Below are 20,528 nucleotides of genomic sequence, written 5' to 3' on the forward strand. Positions count from 1 at the left end.
CTAAAGCTCTAGTCAGTGCAGGAATGGCTCAGATGAATATAGCACAGGACAGCATACATGCGTCTCAGTGATGCTCGACTCTGCAAAACCCAAATCCATACCAGAGCTTCATGCTGGGATTCCTTCTAAGGTTATTTCAGTCCATCCCTTTGTCTCGAAAAAAGCCTACAGGTTAACACCACAAAGATGACCTGATCCATCGTCGTCCACTACATTTTAAGGTTTCCTACAAAGTCTGTGGCAGAAAAGTTGGGAAAATTCCCAATTCTTAGAAACTTTTCTAGTCATTCTGACAATTTTCCAAACCCAGCCTCAGTGTGTCTTGGCTTGGCCTGCCAGAGAGGAGAGCACAGATCTCACCAGCATGCCCGGCTGCTTACACCTTGCATATTTGGCTACCAACAGTGCAATGGGGAACACGGGCTGCTCCCCCGAGGTGGGGCCGACCTGTGACATCCTCAGCACAGCATCTCATTGTGGGCACTCACTTCCCACTGAGCTCTTTAAAAAAAAAATCAGTGTTTGCTACAAATGAATGCAAGAGCAGTGATTACCTTCCAACTGCAGCCATGTGAGTGTAAAAGCGCTACAGTAAGGGCAAAGTCAGGGCAAAGCCATTACCATGTTCACCATTGTGACTATCTTGCACATTATTTCTAGAGAACAGCCAGAGTGCAACCCTCTACGTACGAGCACAACCCACACTCGGGATTAAATTGTGAACTGAGACTTTGAGACTTGCAGATGAGGCTCCCTCCTTATCACTCGCTGTGGTGTGAAGACTCAGCAGTTCTGTGCTGCACCTGGCCTGACCTCTTTTTTTTTTCCCTCACTGATTTATTTAGCTTTCTGCTCTCTTCCTAGGCTCTGACTCTCATTTTGTATCACAGATACCAGCAATTCTGGCTGATCATACTCAGTGGAATTGAGTCTATCTTGCCTGGTTTCTGTAAGGGCCAAGGATATGGTCCTGTCCCTTAGAAATGAATGTAAGCCTCAGCTTGAGCCAAGAGCTGTGAAGAAAATTCAGCTTGAGAACAGAAGGTCTGGCATTATTTTGCATTTCTTAATAAACAGGTTTCCACTATTATAGTTATTTACTCTTCTCTGTGGAGCACCCAAATGCTGACTAGGCAAGGGCTATCCATTAAAGGCTGTCTCTCAGCTTAAAGAGAAGTTCCCTCTCTTTGATGGGAAGAAGGTAGGAGAAATTAATTTTTCTTTCAGCATTGCCACACCTGGGGAAAGGATCTTGCTCACAGATAACAGTGCAAGCAAATATTTTCTTTGGGAGAAAAAGAGAAAGTGAAGATCAAGGTCAGAGGAGGCAAGAGTAAAGATACGCGCTGCCTTCAAAATAACCTTCCATAGAACATGTGGGGGTGTCATCTTATTTAACATGGAAAACATGAAAAAGCATAAAGGAGGCATAACAAGCTTGGGGCTTACGTAAAGATAAAGGGGCTGCAAAGTCTGGTTGCACAGATATGCTGAATTCCAGCTGTACAGAATGAGACAAACAGGCAGACTGCACTATATATACATAGGAGCACAGCCCAACACCTCTGTACCTGACTCCCCTGAACCATCTTCCCTTCCTTCCTGCTTACAAAGTATTAGGACTATAGCTACTCTTTGCACAAGATGCTAATGAAAATTCATAGAATGGTTTGGGTTGGCAGGGACCTTAAAGCTCATCCAGTTCCAACCCCCTGCCACGGGCAGGGACACCTTCCACTAGAGTGGGTTGCTCCAAGCCCCATCCAACCTGGCCTTGAACACTGCCAGGGATGGGGCATCTTGCCTCTACCACAGAACCACAACCCCCCACAGAGATTCAACGAGTTTATCAAATATCAAGGTACGGCCCAGAAACAGCCTGGACATACACCATCAACCTATGAATCTGCATAATCCACCCCCCACCCAGAGGATCTGGATCAGTGTTGGGTGCATCTGTGTATTAGGCTGAGAAAGTTGGGGCTGTTCAGCCTGGAGAAGAGAAGGCTGCGTGGAGACCTCATAGCAGCCTTCCAGTGTCTGAAGGGGGCCTATAAGGATGCTGGGGAGGGACTCTTCCTTAGGGACTGTAGTGATAGGACAAGGGGTGATGGGTTCAAACTGAAACAGGGGAAGTTTAGGTTAGATATAAGGAAGAGTTCTTTACAGTGAGGGTGGTGAGGCACTGGAATGGGTTGCCCAAGGAAGTTGTGAATGGCAGTGTTCCCTGGCAGTGTTCAAGGCCAGGTTGATTGAGTCTTGAGTGACATGGTTTAGTGCGAGCTGTCCCTGCCCATGGCAGGGGGATTGGAACTGGATGATCTTAAGGTCCTTTCCAACCCTAACTATTCTATGATTCTACTTGACTTAAAAATCATCTCACTTTTCAAAATTTCCAATGCATGCAGAAGTCCTGAACCAAAAACCAAACACAAGTGCTGAAGAATCTGCATCTTTCACTCCTCACCCTGTGACTAAATAAAAATTTCACTTTCCATGTGTCTTGTTGAAGCTTACTGGCAGGATTTTCCCTCTAGTCCCTGTAAAGACACAGATGACCTGAGGTCAGCTAGACTGGAGCTATCGATCACAGGTAGAGCCCAGAAAGACTAACTTAAACGTTACGTGTGATTTTTAGCTGACTATGTAACTAGGTGAGACATAAGACAGGGACAGTACTGTTACCCCTTGTGATTTATCCAATGAAAACTGTCACTACTCCCTGGCTACTGGTTTAACTATTAGAGCACCTTTTCACTTCAGCTACCTGTAAGTGATACACAAAATCATGATAAAAGCCAAAAGAACAGAACTCAGAATACAGGCTATATTTTGGGCTTTTTCTTTTCTTTCACATTTTGTTATGAACTCAAAACTGGACCTGTTTCTGTGGGAACTTGTGCTAAGGTATGCAAATATTTCAACCCAAACCAGTCCCATTTTCCAAGGAGAGTGGGCCAGGTTTCAGGCAAAGATGCTTTCACAGCAAAACCATGGGAAAATTCACCATTTTCCATGTTTCCAAAATGCCAATATTCATCTTATGTTAAGTGCCAGCAATTGTTGGAACAAGGCTACAATCCAAGAAAGCACTTCAGCACATGCTTAACTTTCAGCACATCAGTAACCTCAGTGATGTCCTGGGTTTCTGTTTTTATATTCTCTATTGTTAGTTACCTTGAATTTTTAAATCCATAAGGGCAATTTGCATCCTCTGAGCTGTATAATTGGGCCATGAAAGGGCTGGGAGCTCATGATTACTGAATTGTTAATTAATCATTTTTATTATATTTAAATATGCTTTAGAAGACCATAATGATGTATGCTTCCTTGATATTAGCTCTACTAATTAGATCATCTTCTCTAAATTAGAGTGCAGTTTTCTTAGCAGGTTTCCTTTTATCTGGTGTTCATTTTTCAAGAGAGTTTCATGTTGTTCCCACAGATGAGTGAATCATTTCCAGGGAATCATGTTAGGCAAAGGATGTTTTTTCTTGCTGCTGTAGAATGCTTATGAGTAGATCATGGATCTCCTTGAAATCAGTAAATATTTGGAAGTTGGACTTTCCTCAACAATCATGCATTACTTGATGCATAACTGCATCTGGGATGAAACTCCATTCCTACTACAACAAACTAGTGTATTTGGCATGTTTACTATGTTAGAATAATCTCACTCCAACACAATTTGTTTTAGTGACACATGAAAACAGAAAATGAAAGTGGATTAAATACATTTATATACTGGAACAGCAAGCATATTTTGTTGCCCTCTTTCTTTAGCAATGAATTGGTGCTCCAACACTGACAGCCATTCTCTCTCCTTCTCCATCAAAATATTACTTTCAAAAGAGTTCTGCGGAAATGATTCTATGTTACTCCAGAGGTCCTCATTTAGGTTATCTTAAACATTTAACTTATCATAGCTTAGGTAGTTTGCAATATCCTTTCCAGTTAAGGAAAGCCTGAATTTTACGTCTCTGTACAGAAATATCTCAAAAGCTATCTGTGAAATCTCAGGCTATTTCACCTGAGTGTGATGATCCTGGTTCCACAGAGAAACTATGAGAACATCCTCTCTTGGTGACACTTGGTATGTCTATTCAACAATCAATGCTGGACATCAGAAGGATGAACAGAAGGATGAACAATAACAAAACAGGTTATTGTTTTTCCCTGAACAAGTCTATTCAGGTCTTTGGGAAGCAGTACTTACATGTCAACAAATCTCCTGCTGAGGTTTGAGATGACAACTGGAGATCCAGACTGGAAAGGAGGGTCCCGAACCACTTTGTATTGGATGGGTCTGCAGTCTGCGCATAGTGTGCTCTGGGGGACAGAGCTCAGCATGGCAGCATCAATTTCCAGGTGCTCATCCAGAGTGTAGATCTGGATCCCATACACCTCCTCTCCCACTTGTCCTGCATCCAGCTTTATGGTCAATGGGATGTCACAGAAGACATTCTGTGGCCCTAGAGAAATGTTCTTCCCGCTGATGGTGAGCAACTTGATGTCATTCACGGCTCCGCTGGAGTCCCAGTCCGGGGAAACAAATGTCACCCAGACTGTGAGGGACTCTGGAGCTAGGGGATAGCGGAACTCCAGCTGCAGGTAGCAGCCCTGGGGCTCGGGACAGGCTGGGGGCACCGTGTGTTGGTTGACTGCTGAGTTGGGACTCCATGTTCTGACACTGGATTTACAAGGCTGCTCAACATCAGGGTGCCCTGGAAAGAAAGAAGCAAAAACAGGGCTTTAAAAGCTATGGGTTTACCATTGGCATCAGTCTTCAAAGACAAACTGGTGGCAGAAAAGCATGTCTGTCAAGGAAACTATTTACTTGAGCAGAATAGGCATGGCCAGCATGGAGAGGAGAAATATAACGGCAATGTCTCCTGGCTGGATGAGAGATGCAAACCCAGTTTAAGTGCCCAGCTGGACTGGACACCCCACAACATGCTGTGCCAGTGCATCTGGTCCTGTATTTCCTATTTCTAGTGCTTTCCCCTGTGCCAAACAATATTTTCTACTCCTTCTACTTGGTACTTTACCTGACAAACAGAGCCACTTTGCCTTCAGTTCACCTCTGTGCTCCTACTTATTCCCTTGCCTCTCACTCTAAAATACAACCTTTTTCTCTATAACAATGACAAGAAAAGAGCTTTTGTTGATTCCAAGCAGCTGTTGCACTGTGCTGTTGAGGGACAACTCCTATGCCATTTACAGGCTCATCTATCATGTTGTGTAAGACCCCTTTTTTTGGAGGGACATGGAGCACAGGACTGAGCTGTCTCTTTGCACTCGGTGTAATGAAACAGGCACTTGTACATTTCTCACCGTTGGCTATGTTCAACTGCATGGGAGGTATTACTAAAAACTAATGAAAGCCACAATGCTTGCTGGGCTCCCAAATACTATGGTAACATTACAATTTGGCACCGAGTCACGGACTGCAAGATCCAGAGAGGTCAGATGGGTGGAACAGTTGGTAATAGAATCCAGTGAGAGCTATGAATTCCCTCTTCCTTCCCAAATAATCACACAAAAAGGGAGCAAGCAGGAGAGGGAGAAGGCAAAGTACAGAAAAGAAGAAAGGGAAAAGTAAAGATAAAGAAAGGTAATGAGAAGAGAGAAATGGAGAAGGCAGAGGGGAAAAAAGAGAGCACAGCTGTTTGCAACTGAGGAAGAAAGCAAGATAAAGCACTGGGCAAACATGAACAAACAGGACATCACTACTAATTTGAAGAGAAAAGGGCAATGTGTGAAGGTTATTCATATTGTCTGTGATCCAATGACATGTTAGAAATGTGCCTCTTTTGTCAAGGATAAACAGCGCAGGGAATTCTCCTGTTCATACCAAATGAACCCAGATGCAGAATAGATTTCCTGGTGTCTCAGGCAGTCATCCCTGCGATCCAACCAGTTGTCCTGCAGATGCACAGCTTTTAATGCTTCTCCCTCACCCTCACTTACCCCATCGCCCTCCTCTCCTCTGCACATGCCACAGGGCAGTGGGAATGCCACTAACCTCAGGATCTAGAGAGACCTCAGCAGTGATATATTGTGAAGAAAGTCAGAGTTCCATTTCAACTCAAGCTTTCCCCTTGGCATGCACTGTGTATAATTAGTCTGAGTAGTGAATACCCCGTTCGACTTGGCGTTATCTCATGTTCGCTGCTGCTGGGCTGGGCCCTCTGATGACTTTCTTGTAGACTTACAGCGAGCTCCTGACTGCAGTCGTGAGAAGGTGATTTTTAACCCTGGTATCTCAGAGGGCTTTGGAAAGATCCATGAATCTTAATGCTGCCATCTTGCAGATAGGAAAGTGGAGCTGATTGATGGCTCAAAGTCCAATATGTTTCTGAACCACTTGGGTTCCTGCAATTTCACCTCTGCCAGTTCAATGCTTCTGTAAGACTTAAATAGTGAATGAACCTATGTGTTCTGGTAGATTAAGGTATGATCACTGGAATTACATGAACTGGACTCAGCCTCCAGGGCATTTAACACCCCAAAATGGGACTTCGATTGTAGCCATCCATAGACTAAAAACCTCAATGAAGTTGAGATAGAGACCCTTTCTTAACTATCATCAAACACTTAGACCTAGGTAAGAAACATCCATTTAATTGTGGAAGAGGATGGAAATCTTATTCCATGTAATCCCAGATTCCTAGAGATTGGTAAATACTATGAATATTACAAAAATTTTTGCATGCAAAAAGAATAGTCATTCTGCCCCTGGGCACTCAGGTTCTGAAAACCCTTTGGTTTATGAGGTCGCCAGCAAGATCAGTCATAGAAGAGCACCTCATATAACATCATGTCTTGCCTAACACAATATGTGAACATGAGGTTTGTAAGGAGGAGTCAAACCCCATCTCCTGGTTAGAGGGCCAGTCTCTAATGTCCAACTGAGACAATTCCACTTGCAAATACAGAATGAATCACTCTCAAGTGAAACATTGGCTACTGGGAAAGGCAGGGCACTAGAGCAGCCTAAGACAGCAACATTTTGCATTGTCTTATCACACTTCTCTTAGTCAATAGCGAGCCAGGCAGTAGGAATTGACTGATATATGCATATATTGCATGGAAACCAAAGGCACTTACTTGGGTTGGAGCCAGAATCACCTTTCATATATAAAAATCCCCTTTGACTGCATTGTAGAGGTGCTGTAACATTTGGTTGCCTAGCTGGTGCTGCTGGTGAGAATCCAGGTAAGTTAGAGCTTTCTTGCTCTATGTGAAGATAAAGAGTAAACCAGAACTGCCTGATCTCCAGTGGCTTCCCACAACCACCGCCAAGGAGCAAACAGACCCCCTTTGGGGAGCATGACTGGCTGAGAAAGAGTCGTAAAATATCTCATCCCAGAGGGTTGGACACCACCACGCTCAGGCAGAAACTGGGCATTAGGAAGGACGCATTCTGCAATGGACACGGCTCACATGTAGTCCAAACCACAGCTGGTGTCAGCTACCTGGACTAATTAGCAGCACCACCACTATGAGGCCTCAGGAAAAGACCAACCAGGTTCAGAGCTGCTCCAGAGACAAGTGAGAAGTGTGGTTTTCTGGTAAGAAGCTGGAGTACTATGAAACATTTTCCATGAGTGTCGTCTCAAATTGTAAAATGAGTTCATTTTTGCCATGCTCGTGCCTCTTTTGTATTCACTTTCCATGAACACTCTAGCAGTGGAGATTTACACACATGAACGCTTGCAGAAAGTGGATTTAAAGCTTGCATGCTTGAGTACGCACAGATAGACAATTAAAGAAGCCAGACAATGATTTAACTGTGCTATTTGTAACTCAGACCAAGTGCAAAAAGGCAAAGATCCTCAATGTCAGGGAGTGTGGCAGTGATGACAGAAAATTAGAGAGCAACAAATACCATACACTTGGTACATCTTCTACCCTAAAGTGGAGACAACTATTAACATAGTAAGAGGATAAGATTCCCGAATTTTCTTTCCAGAGCAATGGCACCACGACAATTGTATGAGACAGATAGGGATCAGGCTGCACCCTTCAGAGTTAAGAACATGCAGGCACACACTGTAAGAAGAGGAAATTAAATGCAAAATGCAGCTGAGTAATAAATCTTAGAACAGCTCAGTTTCTCTAGGAATGATGCCGCTGGCAAGACGTGTGAGATGTAGAAGGCTTCAAATCAGAGCTCGTTGGAGAGATTTTGACAGAACTGCGTATCTCAATGGAATATGAAGTTCTCTCAAAAGCAAAACACACTGAAAAATTTGGGTTATCTGGCCAAAATTTTATTTTGAGAAAATGGGAAGAAAGTTCTAACAATATTGGAATATTGTGTTTTGACATTTTGGGAAGAAATTGTTTCACTTTTGCCCTTTGAAACACTTTTCAGTTGGATATTGAAAGTTGCTTTTGCCCTAGATTGTATACTAAAAGGGGATATTTTAAAATGTCATAATTTAACCAAAGTTCATGAAAGAGGAATTATATGAGCTAAACAAAACATTTTGGCCAGCCTCAAACACTTTTTGTTTTTAATTTTCCTTCATGGAGAATTTCAAAAGTTTCAGGTTTTGTTCCAAATGAAACCAGGTTTCAAAGCCTTGAAATCCTTGGCTAAGTGGAAATTCCACCTTCCACCCTGCACTACTACTGTGAGTGATCCAAACTTAGCTAATCCTGTTTACTTGATAATCCAGTCACACTTGTAGCCAGAGCACTGCTTCCCAGAATGGAGCTCTTGAACAATGTCCACCCACGGGGCAGGTGTGCTCTGTGCCATACCTGGTACCCCTGGCCCTTGGATGTCATAGACTCACAGAATGGTTTGTGTTGGAAGGGACCTTAAAGATCCTCCAGTTCCAACCCCCTGCCACGAGCAGGGACACCTTCCACTAGAGCAGGTTGCTCCAAGCCCGTATCCAAGCTGGCCTTGAACACTGCCAGGGATGGGGCAGCCACAGCTTCCCTGGGCACCCTGTGCCAGCACCTCTGCACCCTCACAGGGAAGAACTGCTTCCTTATATCCTATCTAAATCTACATTCTTTCAGTTTAAAGCCATTCCCCCTTGTCCTGTCACTACATAACCTTGTGAAAGGACCCTTTCCAAACGCTGGAGTGAACTGCAACTGTCCAAACCATGATCTGTGATTATTGAGCTCTACCTGGTATAATCTTAAATATGCGCTACCACATCCACCTACTTATGTAATGGAAGAAGACTTAGTGATGGACATCTAATGGCACTGTACAATCAGCCCTGCAGACCGTTCTCCCTCCAACACAGTAAGAATGACTTGCAAAACATCCTGAACGAGACAGGGCTTGTTGTCGTCATCTGTGTTGATGCTGTAGAGTACTTGCCCAAAGGGCAACTTCCATTTAGCCTGTCTGCTGGTGCAGCCCACTCTTATTGAGCGCAAGCGAAGGCAGCAGAAATCACACCCAAATAAATAACATGCAATTCTTCACTTTTGGAGTTGGAGTAGAAGGAGTAAACAGCTCCCCTGAGGGATTCATCTGGCAGTTGTGAATGGTCAGCACTTCTTGGCACTGTGCTGCTTTCTGAAATTCAGGTTCAGCTCCCAGAATTCATTTAATTCATGGGCAGGGTCAGGACATGAGAGCCAAAACACAGGTATTTCAGCCAGCAGCATTACCTCAGGGCACAGCGTAGTCATCTGTCCTCTCGTTCTGCATAAACAGTCACTCTCTCCCAGATTTTTCCACTATATTTGAGGGTCTCCTTTTGCTCTGTTCCTTCTTCTCCCGACCACATCTTTGTCCCCAGCCCTCTGACTCACCTTCTGCTTCCCGTGGACTCCAGTGTCCCGAAGGATCGCAGGGCATCGGAGAAGAGGCGCTGAAGGCATATTGCACCAGGACTCTTCCTTCTGCACACAGATCACATGCTGATCCCACTTCTCTAGGAGGCCAGGAAAACATGAAAACACACCAACTTAGTAACAGCTGAATGAGCTGCTTATTCAACTATATTAAAAGCAATAAAACTTAGAATTCAGTTCCACTTAACCCTCTTTTCTCAAGGCACTGACAAGAGTGTTTTCTGACGGTGACCTTCTGTAGGTTTGGGCTAACAGCCTGTGTAGATGGCATCTGTGAGTCCTCCATCCAACACAAAACAACAGCAACCTGTGAAAACATGCTCGGCTAGATTTCTTTTTTTTCCCCTGCACTACAACTGGATCAAACCATGACAAAAGAAAATACATATTGCTTAGTGGTTAGAGCAGGGAAACTGGCCTCAGGATATTTCAGATCTATTTCTGCTCCTACCATGGATTTATTGCTGGAACTTGTAGTATCTTCAGGTTTGTATCTTCCCTGTGAGGGTGCTGAGGTGCTGGCACAGATTGCCCAGAGAAGCTGTGGCTGCCCCAGCCCTGGCAGTGTTCAAGGCCAGGTTGAACACAGGGGCTTGGAGCAACCTGCTCTAGTGGAAGGTGTCCCTGCTCGTGGCAGGGGGTTGGAACTGGATGAGCTTTAAGGTCCCTTCCAACACAAACCAGTCTGGGATTCTATGACTGTGAAGGCCATGGGCTTACTGGTGATCAGAGGAGAGGGCAAAGTCCCAGGCTCTGAGAACATCAGATAGAACTGCTTTGTGAAGCACAGCTTTGTATGCAAGGACTTGCTTTTGGAGGTGCATCACAGACCAGATCATTGCAAGCCTGGAAAAGCAGTGGGTTATGAACATACAGAAAAGAACATGTCCTTAATCCTGTTCACAGAAGAAACTGGATTAGATACCTGGCAGCTTTGGCACCACTGCATGGCTCCATCTGAACTGGAACATCTTATGGCTCCACGCCATCAGATGGCATGACATGGCATTAAGAAACACACTTCACTGCCCAGCACCAGCATTACTTCACCTACACAAGACATCTAATACCAGCTACTGTCAATAAAGTACTATCAGCAGAACCAGTTGAAGAGGAAAGCCCAGTTAAACACTGATTCACAAATATTTTTGCTAATACATTCCCAGGATCAGGGTTTAAGCTGATGTAGACTGGAGTAACTCCAATATCTTTCATGACATTAAGCTGATTTCTATCAGCTGAGGATGCATCTCACACAGTTCAGCCCTACATTCCTCAGAGTCACAACATTTGGAACTGCGTATAACCTAGAATCTGTGGTTATTCATCCCAGTAAGTTGTTTCTGATTCAGAATTCATTGTTCTGCTTTAAGGAAACTGCCCACTCAAAATGAAAGGAATTAATAATCTTAATGATTAAATGCACCTAGGAAAGGCCTGAAGTTTTAGGCAAACACTGTGTGTAACACAGTGCACTCTCTAAGCTACCCAGGTAAGTATGGATCGAGTCAATTATTATAATTAACATCAATTATTATAATCAGCTACACAAATGTTACCCATCCCCCATTGCGCGGGTTATTTCAGCACTGCTAAGCGAAGGGCACTGTGTTCCTCAGGCAGAAGCTATTTTGGATCCTCAGTGAGGACACCAGGACTGTAAATTTACTCTCACAGCCCTCCCAGGCTGTTGGTGGTAGGGATGACACACGCTCAGCTGCTCCACAGCTTAGCATCTCCTGTTTGTTGGCAGGAATCTATTTGAAAGGCAACTTTCTGTTGGCTTAATTAGGTGGAAGCAGGGATTGTCAGCAGGGGGGACTGGGAATGACATCGGTGGTAAAACTCATATCCATTTCAACATGGCCCAGAGCCACCCCTACAAAGAGACAGTGAATGATTGAACTCGTAGACAGTACAGAAAGGGATGCACCTGCTGAAAACATCTGAAGAGTGAAATGTGGCAATGGGGTGGAATACAGAAGAGGGAGGCAGAGCTGCCCTCCTCTTCCTTGCATGATCTGTAACACTGGTAAAGAATAAATTTGGGCATGTTGTGAATAACTTCTCTCTCTGTCTCACTTCACCCACCTGCACTATTGGTATGACACTGCCTCCCTACTTTATTTCTCAGCTGCCTATTTAACAGTGGTTGAAGTGTCTAACTCAGCTTGCCTAAATATTATATACAAATATATATATAAAAATAAAGAATCCAGAATAAAAGGTACAGGGAAATCAAAATGTACAATTCTTATTGTGCAGTTGTTTTTCAGACACATTCACCAACAGCCAGTATAGAAGTCCCTGCAATAATAATCTTTCAGTTCTCTACTCCTGCATTAGCACTTGGGCCTGGATGAGGACAGGGCTTTGAAAGCCAAGTTTCCACAATTAGGACTGCTTTTTACTCAAATTAACAGCTATACAATTTCATCACAGGCTGCCATGGTGGAAAAAACTGTAAGCTTATGGACAAACATTTCCTTTTACCAGCAAGGACTTGGAGGTAAGAGAAATCACAAGGAGCATCATGTGGGAAAGGCTATGAGCAAACTTTCTCTTTTTACTTTTCCAATTTGGGAGCCAAACTCAACCCTGATGTAACTCCACTGGCTGAAAGGAGTTACACAGGGGATGACTCTTGGGTTAAAGCTTTTGGTCTGCAGACTCACACACACAAATCCTACAAAGAGCCATGAATGTCAAAACTAATTATGGAATCACATTTACAGGCTTGTGAAAATCTAAGCCAGATCCTTACACCTTATGCAGCCCCTGACATCAAGACAAAATGAGCGTGAATTGGTTCAAAACACTATTAATTAGGAACGATAGCATATCTGACACCTTAGACACCGATGCACATGACTCCCCGAAGTGCAGGGTAATGGAAAATCTAGACTTCTCTGTTTTCTAATAAGCCAAGTACTGGGGAAATTCCAGCTTATAAAGTTCAGAGCGCAGGAGGAATTCATTCCTACAGCATGATATTCTAGGGAAGTGGATTCAAAATTTAAAGATTACTACTGAAAAAAAGACAATTCTCTTCAGGCCCAGCACTAGTTCAATGCGCAACTCAAATAGAGCTAAAATCTGTCATTCTTTTCAGAGAAAAGTGCCTGTTTTCAGACTAAATTGTATCTGCTTACTTGAAATTCAGAATTGGTGCTCTCCCCTCCTCTAAGGCACTGAAACTTTCCAGCAAGGTTTAAGCAAGTGAATATCAAGCCCAGCCATCTAGATCTGGGACGCCATACTGACCAAAATATTTGCTTGCTAAGAACAAGATAGCATCAGTTTCATGGAAATTAATGCAGTCACCTCAATGAAAACTTGGAAGAGCAGATGCATTCGAAGTTTTCTGTCCAAGCAGAATTTGCTGCCGAGCCCTATTACAATCACTGTTTACATCCTGCCTATGCATATCAAACAGGAGGCACATGAATGGATGCTTAGCGACAGCAGATGAACGCATCTAATAGATGCAGCCAGGAAATGAAGAGAGTTTTCTTCTTCTCACTTGTTTTTACTTGTTTTGTTGGCTCTATTATTCTTTGGTTATCACACATTATTATACGTGCATGCTAGGGTTTTCATGGAGGAGGATGGAGAATGGTAAGTGTTCCAATCCTCTGTGTAGTAGCTCTGTGTAGTAGCTACAAGAGGAAATGCTGGTTCTTGATATATTTGAGTATCAGAGATGTTTAGAATCCCAACCAGATGCTGGAATTTAGGGTCAAACACACACTGGCAAATTTATGTGCAGGTAAATGACTCTCTAGTGTAATATAGCACTCCTCAACTGAACACACTGAACAGGTAAGGAGGGGCTGTCAGGAGGAAGAATCTACTTCTGTCCACAGCTCCTGGAGCTACTCTTGCCAAGGTGTGAGGATGCAGGATAGCCAACCCCACATTTACATGAACTAAGAGTCAGTACTACTCTCTGTCCTCAAATCCACATAACTAATCATGTAATTCCTAGAACTGAGACCTTAAGAGAAATAATACTACCTAATACTGTGGCACCAGTGACAAAGTTGCATCTAAACAGAGAAGCATCACATGGTTTTTACTTCCATGCTTCATCTCCGCTGAACTGCAGACCTGCCAGGACCACACCCACAGTTACAGCCAGCCCGGCACTACATTTTTAAAAACAAGGCTGAACTTTCCCTTCCTGACTTTCATTAAGCAGAGGTCACTGCCTATGCACAGCTCTAAAGAATAAAAGGGACATAAAAGGAACTTGAGTTACGCTGAGTGTGCTTACAGTAGCATGGTAATTTGGATCAGGAGCGAGCTTTTGAAGTGAAACTCTTCATCTTCCCTACTGAGAGCACTCAGAGCAGTCCGGGAGCATGGAAGCTGGACCCAGTTTTGCCTGAAACCAGACTGGAGACGTGCTCCAGGACCACATTTGATGTGCTCCAGGACCACACCTGGTGTGCTCCAACTGCTGATGCCATGGGCCAGGCTACAGCTAGGCTGAAACCACCCCCCAAAACCCCAACAGTGTTGATATCAGGTTCAGCTGTTCATTAACAACTGTTTTGCGCTACTTATATTGGGCCACAATACTTGCTAATGTAGCCAGAGCCATTCAGCCTTTTAAGGCCCTTTTACACTGTCAAAACAGCATGGAAGGGGCTTCTGTGCATTAGAAACCAGGCCCAAGGCACTCAGCAGTTGAGTATCAGTCTTCTGTTTTTTACATGAATAGTCCCATTGAAGTGAATGAGTTTATTCATTCAAGTGATGCAAGTAAAATTTGGGCCATGGTGTGCACTTTGTGTAAAAATATCTGCAAAGATTTACAGTATTCCCACACACAGATAAGATTATACTTGGCCAATTTTACCTCCTACTTGTCTTGCACAGTGACCCAATTCTACAAATTGATACAGGCACATATCTCTAACTGAGCAGCGCTGGACACAGTGGGACTGGAAGTACGGCACATGAGCTCTTCTGTATTAGCCACTATAATACTACCATCATCCTTGTTTTGCTTAATATATCAGAAACTTGGATATGTTTTAGACAGAATCATTTATATATTTCAGTGACATTTTTAAATGGTGACAGCATTTCTGTATCTGTTAGCACTGGGAATCTCAGTGTAACAAGGAACTGGACTCAAAGTATTTGAGACTGTCTCTTTAAATCTGTTCAGTAATACTGAGCACACAGATTTGAAAACCCAAAGGACCTTTTTTTCTCTCGAAAATCACTATTTATTTAACATATGATAACTCTGTTATGAAATTGTAGATTTTGCAGGCTATCCACTGGATGTTATTTAAGAAGCAACTAACTAGGGGTTATTAAGAACATATTGATTGAGTTATAAGAAATATGTAATAAAGACATATTTGGTTACATAACAATTAACTCTGCATCAATGTCTCTTAAGAGGCAGATGGTATTTATTTAACACACAATAAGCATCTTCTGAAATCTAAATTAAATTGGAGAAACTTAATTTACCTAAAAATGGTTATGGGCTAAACAATTCTGAATTAATTTTCAGAGCTTCACATAAGGCCTTTTTCACACATAGGGAATAAAGGGCTCCAGTTGCAAAACTGCAATTAAAGCAAACACTGCTCAGAGCACCAGAGCTCTCTTTATCAACTCCTAATACGATTTGATTGCTTTCCCTGTATGAATCTGCAATAAAGGTGGAAAATCCCATCTGAGCAGAAAAGAACAGCTATCTGCCTGCTCAGGTAAAGCGCAAGCTGGCGGTTGAAATGGCCACAGTGTACTAAGCAGTGGGAGGAGTTTCATCCCTGATGAAGGCAGTGGCTTTCAAGGTGCTTTCACTGAAGGGAGTAGCAGTGCTGAGACAGCTCTTTGGGTGCTAATATGCTTGTAAATTTGGCCTCCTGCAACAGGAACTGCTACAGTGCTGAAGGACACTCAGAGTTTGTTCTCTATAAAATAACAAAGCAAAAAGTAGAGGAGAAATGCAAACAGGGCAGGTGAGTTAACGGTAACACAAGAAGGTCAGTCATTTAGGAAGTTCTCTGCTAGCACTCCCATGGCTCCTGTGGCTCATCCAAGCGCTGCCTAAAAGTATTTAGATGAACTAACCAGTTGCTCAGGTCATCCTGAGGTAGAGTTGCTCAGCATGGTGCAACTCTTGCCCAGAGCACTACGTTCATTTAATTCTTCATTATTGGTAGCACATAGCTGCATGTCTATCAGACATGAACACACACACATGCTCTACTTGGGGTGTAGCAAAATGACACATGATGCTCAAGGTTGTAGGTCTTTGACTGTGTCTTGCTCAATTCCCATCTCAGACCTGCAGCTCAGGTCTGTGGAATTTGTCCCCCTCCCCAGATGGCCACCTCCTTACCCTGTGAGACACCACTGCCTGTGAGCTCTCTGTTGTCACAGGAGTAGAAACAAGATTCACTTTGTCCTTGGAAAGGAAACGTACAGGGTGGGGGGTGGGACAGGGATGTGCAGGCAAAGCTGAAGCCCACAGGTATTTGTGAGCAGCAATAACAGCGGGAATCACGGGGCCAGAATCCTTGATTGAAAATTCCTCCTACAACATATGGAAGAAGGAAAAGATTTGCCCTTTACATGGCAAATCAATGGCCCTCGACTGAGTGCTACAGGCTGAGAAAGGAAGAGCAGAAAACAGATCAATAACCTCCTCAGTATGAACCAATTTAGGAGGAAGCCTTAATCTAGACTGAGTACAGCACATGATAAAGCTGCGCTCCTGGATGGGGGTCCTGGGTTGTTCCCCTCCTTCTCCTCTTCCCATTCAATTCAGTGCAAGAGTATGGAGCAGCGCATGATCACCTTTCAAAGAAGTGGCCATCAATGGGTGGGAACCACTCCAGAGTGACAGAGGTGGAGCTCCGAGCCACAATCTGTGGGGCAATTGCAATAGGAGCTGGTTTCTTCGCGGGCTGCCAGCTCTGATAGACGAGGTCCAAGTAGCAATGCATCCTGGCCACTTGATTGGGCGTGAAGGAGTTGGTGCAGTCATCATCTGAAATGAAAACATAAGCCACATCAACCACACAGGAGATAAGGGGAGAGAATTACAACCTGGTGAATGGCAGCCTCTTTCAAGGGCCGGGATGGGTTCTCCCAGCACTCAGGAGTTAATAGCCTGTGAACAAATTAATGCAGACATTGCTTGTGGAGGCAGGTGAAAGGAAACAAGAGTTAAAAAGGAAAACATAAATCAATACATGTGCCCTCCCTCTGGTCCGGGATATGTAGGAAGCACCTAGAGATTATCCCTAGATGAGGCAGACACATGGAGGTGAAGAGACAGAAAAAGCCTCAGTGCAGCACCTTCTGGTCAGAACTGGGGCTACCAGTGGACCTCTGCGCTTAAAAGAGTTTCACATCTGAAATATCTCAGAGAGAGTATAAAAGGGTGAAGAATGGGTAGTGTTAAGGTAAAGCATTGACTGAGACTCATGCAAATGAGTGCAATAGATTTTGACACCTTTCTTAGATTAAAAGAACACAGAATTTTAAAATACATCACTTTAATAAAGTTCTTCAATTTTCTAATGAACAAATAAAAAGTTCTGAAAGATCAATTTTTAAAAAATCTTGATTAAAAATGTAAATTTTGGGGCAGGAAAATAACATTATTTCTATTCAAAATCTCCCCCATTACCATTATGATTTGAGCCCCTTTCTGAACTTTCCATAAACCATTTTTTGATATTTCCAATTTCTTTCTCATTCAAAATGGAGAAATAATTTTGCTGGATAATTTCCCACAAATACCCATTTCTCATTTCAACTGTTTTTCCCAAAACATGATTTGGCAAGAAGAACACATCTAGTGCCCTCTGCACACCACACAACTTTACAACTACAATGCCCCGGAGAAGCAGAAAATTACTATTTCTCTATTGTGCAGATCACAGAAGGAATAAATATGTTGTACAAAGTCACCCAGAAACGTTGTGCTGAAGAACTTGATGCTTGCACTTGAACCATTTCTCTGGTTCTCTTCCCATCTGATGAAAAGCTCTTGAAAACACAGAGTGTTTCTTCCTATGTGCCTGCAGAGTTCCTAGCCCAGTAATGCTCAGTCCCAGATGGGACCTCTGCACGCTACTGTGACACAAACAACAATGACAGTTTGGCACAGGTCAAGGAATACACTTTTCTGGGAAGATGCAGGTCACTGAAGGCTGCTCAGAGTTGTTTGCCTGCGTGTAAGTTGGCAGCTCAATATTGTAATAGCATTACTAGATGCTCTGATTTCTTCAAGTCTGTGCCCTGTGCAACTCAAGAGGCACAAAACCCCATGAATTTGTTCTAAAGAGAAGTGTGAATTTGCTGGCTAATTTAAAACCTTGCCACATCTTCCCAGAGATGCAAGCAAAAGGAGACAGATTCGGCTGGGATCCTCTCAAACTACAGCCCTGAATGCAGCCCTACCACAGGAAGGACACGTCTGTTCACACGTTCTCCTGCATCCCTCCTAATTCCACTCAGCAGTGAACCTCCTCTCATCAAACATACCCAGTAGATAGACAGCCACCACCAACTTGAAAATATCTACAAATCCCTATGGGTATGCAGAAGGCTGCTTTAATCTGACACCCCTGGATTTCCTCAATAATTACCAATGGTCTACCCCTGAGCATGCTGTAAAAGCCGTAAATATTCTTCACGGAAGCACAGAAGGAGACAAAAGCCCTTAATAGCCATCATAAAGGAACAATAAAATATATATAGGACAAAGCAGTGAGACAATGGCATGGGAGAAAGATGACCTGCATTCCCAATCTGCTTCACCATCAGCAAAGACTGTGTCCTGGGGGAGGGAAGGGAGGAGAGGAAAGGGAGGAAGGTATTTCACTGAATCTCTCCATGCCAAGAAAGGTTCAAGATCTTCAGATAAAGTAATAATTAGAGAAATTCAGGAGTCTTTGCTGGGATGGTTGTTCCAACAGAATTCAGAGGCAGAATTCCTGCTGACTTCATGAAGAGGCACCTAAAGACTAACTTATCTTTTTATTTGGGAACACCACAGCTATTTGGACTTGTAAAAATAATTTACAAGTCCAATTTCTCAAATTCTCGATCTTCTGGACATCGTAACTTGTTATTTAGGGAAAGAAAAGTTACCCTTTAAGTCAGTGCTTTGCTACACAGCTGAGGATAACTGGACAGATGGACATTAGACAGACACGATATGATCAAGCTGCATACAAGCAGCAAAACAGAAAGGCAAGGCGATGCTTAGAGCTGCATGACCTCAACTAGATGTTTCAAAGGTATTTCTACAGCAATTTGATATCCTGATATATTTTTATTCCACTGGCAACAACAGAAAACAAACCAATTCATGCATGAGCTCTAGAGATACCTATCATGTCACTTCACTTAATTTTTCAAGACAAAAAAAAGGTGGTTTCTGCTCAGAACACCAGCACATATGTAGCTCCCAAGAGCAGATCGGTATCTCTGAGGTCTGTCTCTGTCTCAGCTCTCAAGAGAATTGGGAAGGCAAGCTCCCTTTGGAAGAAGAGACCTCTGTTTTGCAACAAGCATGCTCCACCCCTCATCACACACCCCAGCAGATCTGGTGGAGGGGTATTGTCATCTCAAGTGGCACTGAGCTCTTTTTGCCATGTTACAGGAGGTGGCATCAGGCTCCAAGGCTCTGCCCCACAATAAAGTGCACAGCATGCTGAGGAGCTGTCTCAGGGTGTGTATGCTTGTCCCTGAAAACACCCTCTAAACAAATAGGAAAATAAAGAGAAAACTAAGCATCAGTTTTAGCTAGTGCCATGGAGAGCATAAAAGCATTGCTGTTATAAATCATTTCAATCTGTGCCTCAGATGACATTAAACACTTTGCTTCTCTACAGTTTTATTACAGAATAAGCACTCCTATGACCTTTTGAGTGGGCAATCTGTGTTTTTGCCTGGTGTATAAAGGTGCCCTTCAGTGACTATAAGGATATTGGTCACCTTTAAAATGTTGTGGATGCTGTCACCTCAATGTCACAGACCTTCAACATGGCTCGACCCCATGACCCAAAATAAGTGGAAATACAAGCCAAGGTATCCCTGGTTCTTTCCAGGAAACAACAAAAGTTCAACCCCCCTTGAACTTGCAGGGGTGTGGCAAGGATTCCAGCCCACCCTTGTCCAATGGGAAGGGTCACAGGAGCTCATGGCTTCTTTGTGATATGCTCTGTTAGTAGGAGTGCCACAAACCACCACTCCTGAACGACATAGCTGTGCCTATGGAAGTTATAACCACAAAATCAGGCTTTTGCTTGAGCAGCTTATTCCTCTTGGAGGGGTGGCTCTACCCAACTGATATGGAGCCTTTGTAGCTGCACCCCTAGCACAAACCAGCACAGCACACCGGTGGTCTTTGACCATAAGAGCATTCCTGACCACGTACTATCCCAGTATATCACACTCTAATGATGAAACTCACGTGAGCGATTCTAGCTGAACTACAGTGACTCCAAATCAAACAATAAACATGGTGTTTGAACAGACACCTGGAGGCACGAGTAGTGTCTCGTTAGAAGTCTATCACAGGTTTATCCCAGAGCCTTGGTGGTATCAATATTCATTTGACACTCAATATCTCCTTGGGAAAGGGTAAATCTCTGAATTTGGGTTTTTCAAAGAAGACTTCATAGATCAGGCATTCAGATCCC

The 20,528-nt window shown here is 43.4% G+C and overlaps 1 protein-coding gene across 1 annotated transcript in view; it reads right to left on the minus strand.

The window, feature by feature from the left end:
- PAPPA (pappalysin 1) overlaps nucleotides 1-20,528 on the minus strand; it is a 179,660-nt gene that overhangs the window by 99,703 nt on the left and 59,429 nt on the right. The window contains exons 5-7 of the mRNA XM_030507396.1: nucleotides 16,666-16,858; nucleotides 9,793-9,914; nucleotides 4,217-4,724 (exon numbers count right to left, since the gene is read on the minus strand). Of these exons, the coding sequence (XP_030363256.1) occupies nucleotides 4,217-4,724; nucleotides 9,793-9,914; nucleotides 16,666-16,858 (823 nt within the window). The remainder of the gene's footprint in view (nucleotides 1-4,216; nucleotides 4,725-9,792; nucleotides 9,915-16,665; nucleotides 16,859-20,528) is intronic.

The sequence above is a fragment of the Strigops habroptila genome, chromosome 15 (genome assembly GCF_004027225.2).
Source record: "Strigops habroptila isolate Jane chromosome 15, bStrHab1.2.pri, whole genome shotgun sequence".
Classification (NCBI taxonomy): Eukaryota; Metazoa; Chordata; class Aves; order Psittaciformes; family Psittacidae; genus Strigops; species Strigops habroptila.